We start from the raw sequence: 11,833 nt of genomic DNA on the forward strand, positions 1-11,833 counted from the left end.
GAATTGGGAAAATAGCATAATTTTAGAAGTTGTATTTACATGGAAGTATCTTATTGTATTTACCAATATATTTCATATCAGCTTTGGTGGGGACCTGTCAAATATTATGATATGATAGAGATTATATAAAAATTCCTGCAGTCCACAAAGAATGTTTTAAGCCTGAACTGAAAGAAAACAAAACTCCAAAACAAACAATTTATGCCTCGATATTGCACGTCACTCTCAATAGCATCATTGTTTCCATAGCTACAAATGTAGACCGCTTCAAAGGAAAGAAGTGGAGCAACTGAAAATGACAATGCACAATCAAAACAGGCACATACATTTTTCAGACGGCACATGTGGGATGGAGAAAGGAATTAAACATGGTGGCACAGAATGCTGTGGGGTTTTTGCATTTGACAGTAATGCCAGTGATGAGAGTACATCAAGCTCAGAAGAGTAAGCAGCAGTAAACCTCTCACTGCAGTATCACTTGATGTATTTCTACACCTAGTGGAAGGAAGAGGAGAACAGAAAGGATGGAAAATACCAGCAGGAATCACCACAACAGGGCAAGTGGCCCTCTTACTGATCTAGCCACCTACCGACACATTGTTTTAATTGAAGTTCCTTGGAATTTTCACTTCTATACGGTTGTGAAGACAATCAAATGCTTTATATTGTTTTTATCACGAAAGATGATAAAATTTAGAAACATGTTACACATAGTACTAACTATAACCATTCCAGGAGAGGCTACAGTAAAGTGAATCTGCACAAAGGACAGATACAACACATGAGGGTGAGAGCATACAGGAAAACAAAAATCACTCCACAGCACCTAGCAGCTATTCTGTCCATCTCTATTAAAGTTCCTGCTCCCTACATTTCCCTGTGCAAAAGTTTACTTAACTATCAACCAGCTATTCCAGGACTACAACTTCCACATAACTTATTGGACAGGAAGGTAAATTATTTTCTTCCTACAGCAGAAATTCACAAGTTTCACAAACATCAATCCTTCCCCATCCATTAATTCTATAATAATGAGTGTTGGAATAACACCAAGACCATCAACCAGACTCACACCAGTGCCACTTGTCAGTGGCACAGAAGGAGAAACAGCATAACCTAGAGGTATAGAGTAATTTAACAACTTTTTAAAAAATATATAAACATACTAGGAAAAACCCCACCAAAAGTACCCAACTACTTATCTCTAACACCTCAGAGCACCCTGCCTTTTCCAATGTAGCAACAAACAAGATGCCTTCACAGAATGTCATGGCATATTCAGAAACATTTGGTATCCGAGTGATTCTTCCCTTCTCAAAGTGAGTGACGGCATGTACAAAAATCCACCTAAAATGTCCTTCTTTAGTCTCACAGGCTCTAAGGAACACAGTTCCCCATTATATCATTTTCTTCCAACAATCTTTTTAGGGAGCAGTTGATAGAGGCCACATAAGAACACAGCATGATCTGCAGTTTATACTGGAAGTCAGCTCTAGTGGAAGCAGAGATGGAGAATGGTTATTAGAAGATGGTGCCACTGCTTCCTCAGATGTTGTCCCTGCATAACTGCTGCTCACTTACAACATTAAAAAGTAAGTTTTGGAGGTGTGTCTTCTATGAAGAATATCAGACCATGATAAACTACAGAGTTTGAGATTACAAATTCAGTCCTTGTTATACATGAGTACTGACATATATGACCTTCCACCATTGTCACAGAACAAACACCTCATTATCTTTATTAGAACACTGAAAGCCCCACCAGCCAAACTGTCAGTCACAAGAATATTACCTTTCAGACAAGGATAATCTTATTGCTACAAAAATAAAGCTGTCAGCTCCTGAATGAAGCCAGTTCAGGCAGCAAGTCCAGGTAGCAATATAATAACCATTAAACTTGCAAATCAGAACTCCTAATAGTTGCAGCATGTTTGATGAAAAAGTAAAAGCATAGACCAGAAAGTTTCGCAAGACCAGCAATAGGTCTAAAATAGAAGTTCCTAACAGGAAACTCTTAATCTTTTAATTGTGCGCAGAGATTTATTTTTTTTTTAAAAAAAGACAGGTCAGTCTCTGAAACTCAGAAAAACTTCATAGTATGGGCCTTCTACTACACTACATCAAGTTTCTTCCCTAAGACCTAGCCTGCAGCAGCAAGTTACTATTGCCAAAATATGAGACTTCTGCGTGAGCAATTTGTGATGCTACAATACTATGGATTTCAGTCCCTTATCTCTTTTAATTACGGGTTGGAATGAACTCTGACAGAGAGGAAATAAAAGGACGGGCTTTACATTTTTCATATTTGCCTCAGGCTACCAGCAGAAAAATTTAGGACTTTTTCTAAGGTATGTCAGTGCCAATGATGTGTCACATGTCATTACTTTATAATTAGGCTGATAGACAAAAAGAAAAATGCAGCTGACAGTCTATTAAAATAAAAACTATTCCCCAAGGCATAAAAACACTAACACAAGTATCTGAAAAGGCAGAGTAAAAATTATATAGGGAACTATTTATCTGTGCTAATGTCTTTTCCAGATTCAAATAAGTAATTCTTAGTTATGTGTGTATTGAATATTGAATTATCCTATGCTGATTTTTTTTAATTCTTTTTTGAAAGTAAAATGTAATGAAAGCCTTGTTCAGTTAGGAATAAAAACTGACTGATGGAATAAGAGACTATCTACACTCTACATTATTTGAGATTACAATTTTATTATCAATTGTTCCATTCTTCAGATAAGCGAATCAAAAACCAAATGCATTTTAAAAAATAGAAAAATCAGCCCTTGTCAAGAGTTTGAAACAATTAAGCTTTAAAAACAATTTCAAAACACTAGAATTTCATTCTGTATAGAATTTTTTATGAAATGCTAACAATCAGGATTTGGGCGATACAGAGCTGTAATTCCACATAGCGCAGAATACACTTAGTTCAGACTATGTCTCAAAGTTAGACCAGCAGAATTACAAGATTACAAAATTGTGGTTTATAGCCAAAATAACAGCCTTCACAGCACATCCAAATTTTAATTCTTCATTAACATAAGTAAGTTGTTCCATCTATTCTCTGCATGTACAGATCTCACAAAGTGTGTGCTTTTCCATCTGTAGCTGCATAAACTACTGGAAGAAAGCATTTCCACCTTTGTGCATTTCAGCAACATTATTCAAAATATAAGACTTCAAATTCAATTCAAACTCAACCCAGTCCATAGCATGGGTTTTGGGTTTTTTCCCCTAAAAACTGTTAATATTTTTCCATTTGACCAAAAGAGAGTCCTTCATGAAAGTGTCAGATCGAGTTCTTTGCTCATACAGTGCTTTCGTTCCCAACACAATGACAAGTATTGTGTTTTCAAATGTACTATAAAGAATCTTGTGATTTAGTTGCTCCTACTAAAGAATTATACTCAGATTATATAACGTAAAGTGAAATGATTTCCAGTTGACTATCCTTCTCAAGTTCCAGACCCAGAATTTGGAACATGTTTGCTTACACCAATATCCTATTTCAAGAAAAGGCGGACTTCTTGAAAAGTTACTCTTTCGTTGCCTGTTCCTTGAGAACTGCTAAAGGAAGCACTACTTACTTTTCTCTCTGTAGTCTATTATATACAGTGTACATAATCTGAAATTATCTTTAATTCACCATGTTATAAAAATATAGGCAAAAAAACCAAATAGGGCAGGTAATGCTGTAGAAGGCTAATATTTTTCAAAGTTTAATATTCAGAGCAGTACTTGTTTAGTGACAAGAAGGAAAGAATCACTGCTGCACTGAAGCACATGAGCTGCTATCATCCCCTTACAGATATATTGCAGAGAACAAAAGAGGTGTTTGATGTCTTGATTTGCTGAGCATACACCTGAGGGGATGTGTCCTCTTCCCACTCCTCATTTTCAAATTTCCCATGCTCACTAGGACTCTTGTCGCTTGCCTCAGCCATTCCATTCAATCTGGATGCTGCTCAGAGGCGATACTGCCCAGAGCCGATGATAAATTTTGGCATAAGGTTGTACTAAATACCATAGGTCACAAATTGTACTGCAGATTTTACCAAACTCAAAGGAAGAGAAACAGTTCCTCTGTGTTGACCCTCTGTGTACTAAATAAGGTGAGAAAATACTGTTTTGCCAGCATTGAAGTAAAAGGCAAATGTGGAAAGATTATGTTTAGAAAGATCAAAAACCTGCAACGAACAAGATAAGATCTGGTATATTGCTTTTCATATATGCAGCATATTTTCATGTATGCAACTGCCTTTTGAAACACGCTTATGGTGTTAATGGCAAGGTAATCTGTATTCTTCTAGATGTGCATTCATAGAAAGGGTAACCACAGCTAGGTTCACAAATTCACTTATGTAAAAAGAGTTTAATTTCACAAAATAGACACAATAAGCTAAGTGAAATCAGCAACATATCTGAAAATAAGATTAAAAAAGCATGCCTCAGACTTCAATGTGAGACTATTTTTGAATTTCTGGGAAAAGAACACTTACACAGTTACTGTTTATATTTTAGCTCACCTCAAAGACTAAACTGATTATATATCAGATGTTTTCTATTACCTTCTATTACAAGTCAACTTGTAAGGGGAAAAGTCAATGCCTCTAACAAAGTAAAGTATTGATTTTTTCCACCTGGTAAAAACAACCACAAATAAGTTAAGCAGCACTGTGTTCTAAGAATAAATGACCAGTTGCATAATTCCCTATTTCAGTTTTCAACAGCAAAATTATGTTCTCTCCATTATTATTAGAATTTATTTTGCTATTCTTTTTTCATAAATGCAATTAAGACCTTTTAAAAAAAGTATAAGGCATCTCAAAATCTTCAAGCATTTACTCACTTAAATCATGATCACTAAATAAGCCTCACTATTAGAGTTCAGTAACTGGAAATTTTGTGTACTGATGTTGTAAGAATAACTACATTAGAAGTCTTGCCAGAGAAAAATTCTAAAGTGTATGTTTTTGGAGGAGTTTTGACTTGTGGAAATTGCAGATAAGTGAGATCTTAATCAGTTTTTCCCCTTATATTAAATAATTTAATGGTTCCAGTTTATCTGCACAACACAGAAATACTGTAGTGTACAGTTGATATTTAGCTATCACACATATGAAATCGTTTTACTAATAAATTTTAGAAGTGAACACTTGACCTCAAAACATGGTCCAGTCTCTGGCATGTCAGCACCATCACATATCATATGTATCAATGCAGACAGTGACTGAAATACATCAAGTACCTCAAAAGGAAAAACAGCTGCTTCTGAACAAGATGCAAAGTTGACATGTGCAGATTTTACCATTTCAAACAACAGATACAGTCATTTCTCTGTTCAAGAAATTGGAGAGAAGCAGCAAAAATAATGGCTTCACTTGCTAGGCAAAAAAAAAAAAAAAAAAATCCAGGACTTCACCTTCTCAGCTTCTGCAAAATACAAAGGCTTACCTTTCTGTACACCAGCATGTTTGGGGATTCATCAGCCACCCCATTGCTGCTTTGCCCATAATTATTTCCTTGTGCCATGTCCCACAAATTTGATCCGCTTTTGGATGTTGCACTGTAAAAGGTAAAAGTGGTTTCAATAGGGCATCGCCTCAGGTCTCCTTGCTTCCCTGATGATTAATGGACCTGACTTTCTACCAACGTGTTATCAAAATCAGTGTATGCTCTTACTCCAACAGATATTTACATTGGAGCAAAGCTGCTAATTCACCATTTACTGTCATTACACTCCTTTGCCAGTAAATAATGGATGTAACGTGTTGATCTAGTTTAAACGTTAATAAATTGTCACTCAGAACCCTGTCACACCGCTAACCACCGCATCACACAGACGCCTCTTCACAAAGCGCTTCCTCCTCCCCTGCACGGGCTTCACCAAGGGACACTCTGCACCTGTCAGGCCAGTTTTGGGAGGACGGACTCGGCACATGACGTGTATTCAGCAGTGCCCTCCGCTCGCAGCTCGGGTCGTAGCAACTTTCATACCATTCAAACAAACAAAAAGCAAACCAGACGCTTTGAGTTCCCCATAATTCACATCTGTGCTCGTACATATGCCGGGGTAGGGGAGCAGGTGACGAGGGAAAATGAAGAAACAAGCCAGAACACCGTTCCGGTTGCTTTCACCTACTTTCATCGCACTTTACCGCCAAACACCGGCTCCCTGCCAGCCCCGTCTCCTCCCCGCCCTCCCCCGGGTCACACGGGAGCTGCACTAAGCAGGAGCTTGGATCATGCTGTAGCTCCGGCTTTGCACGCAGGTGTAAGAATGTGCTCCATCTACAGACCACACCGGCGGATGCGGAGAGCCCGGAGAGCCGCCAGCCCTACTCCCAGCACTAACCTCCCGAGCCCTCACCAGCCCCGAGACCCTTCCAGCTCAGCTTGCTGCTCCCCGTCCGCCCGCGCTGCCCCCGCAGTGCCCGCCGGGGGCCAGGGGCCGGGCGGTGCGGCTGTGCCGCGGGCAGCCCGGCGCGGAGCCCGCAGCTCCAGCACCGCGGACAGCGGCGGCGCCGCCCGGGGGGCCCGGCGGGAGCGCGGCCTCGGCCCCGCCGCGGGAGGAGCGGGGCGGGGGCGCGGAGGGGCGCGGAGCCGCCCGCTCGGTTACCTCCTGGGCCAAGGTCACTGCGCGCTGGCCGCGGCTCCTCGGCTGCTCCTGCTGCTCCTGGCGCGCCCCGCGCGGTGGGTGTCAGCCGGCAGCGGGCGGAGGGACGCGGCGATCGCTCATCACACACACGCACTGCGGGCGGAGGCGCTGCTGCTGCCGCCGCCGAGGCTGCGGCTCTCCCGTGCTCTGCCGGAGCGGCGGCAGCTCAGCTCCGCTCCCTCCCCGCAATGGAGCGGCCGTCACGTGGGGGACGGGCACGTCAAAGGTGCTGCCGCCGCTCCGCCACACGGCACAGCCTTCCTCCTCCTTCCTTCTCCTCCTCTTCCCCAGCGCTCTCGGCTCCCTCGCCGAAAACCGCGGCCAAGAAACTGCAGCTGCCAGCAGATCTGGCAGCAGCCGCTGTAAATGAGATTAGGCATCACTGGAGGGCTGGGCAGGAAGAGAATGTGGGCTAATGGGATAGGGAAGGAAAGGGGGAGTTATTGAGGAAACTGAGTCCCCTCCTTCATATTTCTTTACCGACAGCAACAGGGAATCTGCCTGTCCCTCTGTCTTATGCTAAACACCTCATGTATTTTTTCAGTGAGAACTAAGGGGAGCCTGTGCACTGTTGGCACGGCAGACTTCCCTGAGCAGTGGAGCAGAGAGTAAGTCTGTTTCAGGTAGATAGGAAGAAACCCTGAGGACACCTCAAGACACCCTCAGGACCGTTTTGCTATGTCCTAGGCAACTGCCCCGCATTGGCTATGACAAGAGAAAAAGACCAGGTCTGTTAGTCTTACTTCCCCATCACATGCAGACAAGAATATTTTTGCAATATCGCTTTTGCAAGGGGGTTGAAATACCCAGAACTCAACATCCACAGGAACACAAGATACTGAAGTGGTTAAGCATTAATACATCTCCATTTAAAAGTGTCTTTTCTAGAAACAGTAGCTCTTAGTATAAGAACGATCTTGCAAAAGAACCCTCTGTTGTGCACTGAACCTTGTGTATGCCTGGTAAATCACACAATTCTGAGAGGTTTCCATGCACACTGGGTCACCTTCACCCTTACTTGTTCTACCTTTCTCACATCTCAGAGAGCCTCAAACCAACACTATACTGCAAGAGTTTGTTATCATCATCTACTACAACTACTTTTAACTACTCTTCCAAACTTTGTAGATGCCTTGAGATACTTCAACAGAGGATGCAGTAAATTAGTCCAGGCAGCAATAGGGAGTCACAGTGGCCCCAACAAAATGAAGGAAAAAGGACATAACTAATCTGGACTTCTAGGAGAGCTGACAAAAGGAAGACATAAGTTTGATAATGGTCCTAGAATGAATACCAGAGTAAAAGACTATCTCCATCACAAATAGGAATGCTTTTCAGAGACAGAAGTTGTAAAAGGCAAAATGACACAAGAACACTTTTCAGTGAGATACATTGGCAGCAAAGAAAAGGAGCTCTGGAGAAGACATGTGTCTCAACTTTCATAGAGAATAGTTTAGCATGTCATAAGGAAAAGGGAAATGTGCAAACATTGGGTAGAAGACAGAACTCCGGAGTTTTGAGGTGGAAGAGAACAAGGGAAAGAATTCAACAGCACAAGCATAAAATGAAGTATCAATGTTGAAAGCAGTTGACAGAGGAATTTATTAAACCAAAGATTAAACAGAACTAAGACCTGTTTCCCACTAAATTTCACTTGACATACAATAGCATCTCAGTGAGGCCAATAAAGTCAGAATCAAAATAATCTTCCAACAGATTCCCTGAATCAGCCCAGTCCACCGTTGAGAAATGGGAACCAGTAATAAAGATCTCAGTCTATGATTTCTCTAGCTTTCACACAGATGAGCAGCACTGCAGAGTTCAGAGCTCAGCAATCTGACTTCATAAGTCTGACAGATGCACTAGAAGCCAAGGTAAATGCCTCCCAAGGTCTGCTAAGAACACAAGTGACACCCTTGCAGTGGTACAGCACCAAAATAAACTCAAAATCAGATGGGTGTTTAAATTTCTTTTCAGAGTAAAAATGGGAGCTGTACAAAATATTATTCAATATAATTTTACCCTTAAAGAGGGATAGGAGGAAAATCCTTAAAAATATAGACAAGACACATTCTTTCCACTTGTTCTCCCAGCCACTTAACATAGCAATTGTGCTAAAGGGCATAACAATCAAATGTTAGCAAGTTTCCAATGAGATCAAATATTTGTTTTCTTACTCTGATTCATTTTCTTGCTAATTTAAGGGACAAAAACCCACATAAAATTAAACTGTTTTGTACTACAATTCTTGGACTACCTACATGAACTTACTTAAAAGTTGACTTCAAACTACTTACTTTCTATAAGGTATTCTGCAAATAGTTTTTGGTAGCAGTTATGTGCCTTTGGGAAGCTCGCCAATGTATCTGATTTTAGGCAGCAACATTGTCCAAGTGCTTATTTTCTGACAATGTCCAAAAACCTAAAGGCAAAAGCATCCCCACCCGAGTTCGATTTTGGCTATGCTGCCTCCAATTTTGCCTTTCCTTTAACTACATTTTAACCATTCTGATTATTTTACAAGTAAAATACCAAATACTATACTAATAGACAAGGTTTCTACTTTTCTTCAAAAATAATCAAATTTTAGTAACATAAATGCAGTTCTAAAGCAGAGCAATTACTTGGGCCCATGAAAGTCAATAGGTATTTCTCTGGTAACATCAAAAGGAACTGTATTCCATAGTTTTTATCTTGTCCTCAGAGCCAGAGGAATACTTTAAACATCTCAGTGATGTATCTCACAACTGCAGACCTGCTACACTGAAGCACACTAAATATGTTTTCACCAGCACATACATTGTCTAAATGAAGTAGAACTCTAAACCCTAATGGAGTTAAACAGAAGGCCAGACCAGAAACAATCCAACGGAACTTCTTTTTTGCCATCACTTCATGGTGAGAGAGACCCTTGGTGGGACTACTTCCATAAATGCAAGTAGAAAGAAAATAATTTATTTTGAAAATATGTAACAGGATAGTCTCATTCTATTGTACTTGCGTGTGTTTGTTCAATAGCTTATAAAAGGCTTTAATTTATGAATTACTTACACATCTTTCCCATGTTGAAAGTCATCACTTATCTCATATACAACCAGCATTAGCCTCCCCAGAAAGCATGGTCTGCCAGAAGAGGAATGGCCTTTTCAAAATGCAATGCAAAGCTACTCATTAATAAAACAAAGATGATGGGGAAAGGCTGCCAAGGGGCAGATTTATCTAACAAGGCAATAAAGTACACATGATTGAGCAAGGTGGTGACTGCATTTTCTGTGTTTAGCTTTCACTATCAGTACAACTCAAGTATTCCAGTAACATCACATGCACGTGGCATTTTTACATAAAAATATTATGTCAGGATGCGTACAACAATCTATCTGGATGTGATCAGAAATTTTGCTGTCTGTCCTGCTGGCCAATGCTGTAGCATCATGTCAGTGTGACGCTTATATCCATCAATTTACCTCATCTTATGCTCAGACTAAATGTCCCTTGGAGTAAAGACATGCTGTGCAAGCTCTCAGCACAGCATGATCTTGTTCTATGACCAAGTTTTTAAAGCTTTAGAGCCTTATAAACAACCACATTCAAATTTACTAAAATAATTTAAACATGCTAACTGGGCTCTAAACATTGACATGATACTGTATTATCCTAAAATGTAAGACCCAGATTTTTTTTTCACCACCCAGTTAAGCACAATCTACCTATTTTAATTGAACTCATATTTGTGACCCTACCAAGCCACAAGCGTTTCACTGCAGACTCCCAGTCTTTGGCCTTTTTGATGAGATCTGAACACCGGCTCCTTCAGGAGTGAATTGCAATCAATCTATTTAATGTAGGTCTTCAAATGGCATCATGATGATTACAGGTTACAGTACATATTTTCTATAGCTGAACCCAGCACTGACTTAGAAACTTTACTTTCTTCATGGCTTTTTTTTTACTTTCTAGGGATTTGGCTTGTCACCTTACAGTCGTGTTGAAACATTAATCACCTTTGTCAATTTATGATGCTGATGATCAAAGCTATTAGTAGTCAGGTAGGGAAGGAATAAAAAACAACAAAAAGATTTTTAGAATATTAAAGAAGGTAGTTAAAAAGAAATCTGGATTTAACAAAAAATTCTGATCTGATAGGAAAAAGGATGAGTTGCGGACAGATAATTTTACAGGAATATAAAATTATTAGAAATAAGGAAAGACCATATTCCCATAATCTTTTTTTAAGTACGAGATAGATCTACACACACCCCCACAGTGAACACAGTGCAGTTTGCATATATTTGAAACCTTAATGCAACAGATATGTTATTGTAACAGAAAATCCACAGTTACATTAGAATTTGATATCAGTATAGTGGTCCATGGAAATTCAACAGCTTCTCCAGGCAAAGCAGAACAAACTCAAGCAGTTCCACAGCAGTCCGGACAATTAATCCAGTTCTAAATTTACCCAGAAGAGGGCAGGCTGTCTCAGGCAAAGAGAGAGGCTACGATAGCTGGCTGTCATGCCACTAGGATTTTTTTTCCACCTAAAAGAGCTACCACAATTGGCTATACACTATCATCAAAAAGTGAGAGTGTTTACAGAAATGAAACATCACACCACGTCCCTTCAAAACTGCCTGCAAGACCTGTGATTAATAAGCCCTGATCTTGCCATACATTACAAGCTAGAGAAAATCAATCAAGTATGGACAGATAGAACAAATCTGCAGGGGAAAAAATAACAATAAAAATGGAGGTTTGAATCAAATTTGGATCTCGTCATACAAACAGCCTTGACTCAAGCATGGTTCTGAATCCTGTTCTCCCAACTTCCAAAATAGCTCTTGGGGATGTTTTCCATTATGTGTAAAAAAATTATTTTTGACACAGAACAAACCCTGAGTTCACAAAATGAGACATTGTCTCTGCTTCAGATAAAATAATTAAAACTAGAGTGTGATTCTTTCAGCATCTCTTATCACTTGGTATTTACAACACTTTCCCCAGAGGCAAAGATGAGCAGTTTATAGGTTAATAACTGCATCTTCAGATACCACATCATTCACATAGGAATGTCCAATTACTGAGCAAATTCATAGAAATTAAGGAAAGAAAACACAGTGATTGTGGTTTTGTAAATTTAGCTACAATGCTTTTAGCCCAAGCTATAAG

At 40.0% G+C, this 11,833-nt stretch overlaps 1 protein-coding gene across 6 annotated transcripts in view; it reads right to left on the minus strand.

The window, feature by feature from the left end:
* RGS7 (regulator of G protein signaling 7) overlaps nucleotides 1-7,009 on the minus strand; it is a 237,265-nt gene extending 230,256 nt beyond the window's left edge. Inside the window, exons 1-2 of one of the 6 annotated variants that reach the window (XM_033056687.2) lie at nucleotides 6,629-7,009; nucleotides 5,464-5,575 (exon numbers count right to left, since the gene is read on the minus strand). In XM_033056687.2, coding sequence (XP_032912578.1) covers nucleotides 5,464-5,541 — 78 coding nt within the window. In that variant the 5' untranslated portion in view covers nucleotides 5,542-5,575; nucleotides 6,629-7,009. The remainder of the gene's footprint in view (nucleotides 1-5,463; nucleotides 5,576-6,628) is intronic. The other 5 variants (XM_033056688.2, XM_033056690.2, XM_042779154.1 and 2 more) reach the window with 5 other exon arrangements.
* Nucleotides 7,010-11,833: the final 4,824 nt, after the last annotated feature.

Source organism: Catharus ustulatus, chromosome 3 (genome assembly GCF_009819885.2).
Source record: "Catharus ustulatus isolate bCatUst1 chromosome 3, bCatUst1.pri.v2, whole genome shotgun sequence".
Classification (NCBI taxonomy): Eukaryota; Metazoa; Chordata; class Aves; order Passeriformes; family Turdidae; genus Catharus; species Catharus ustulatus.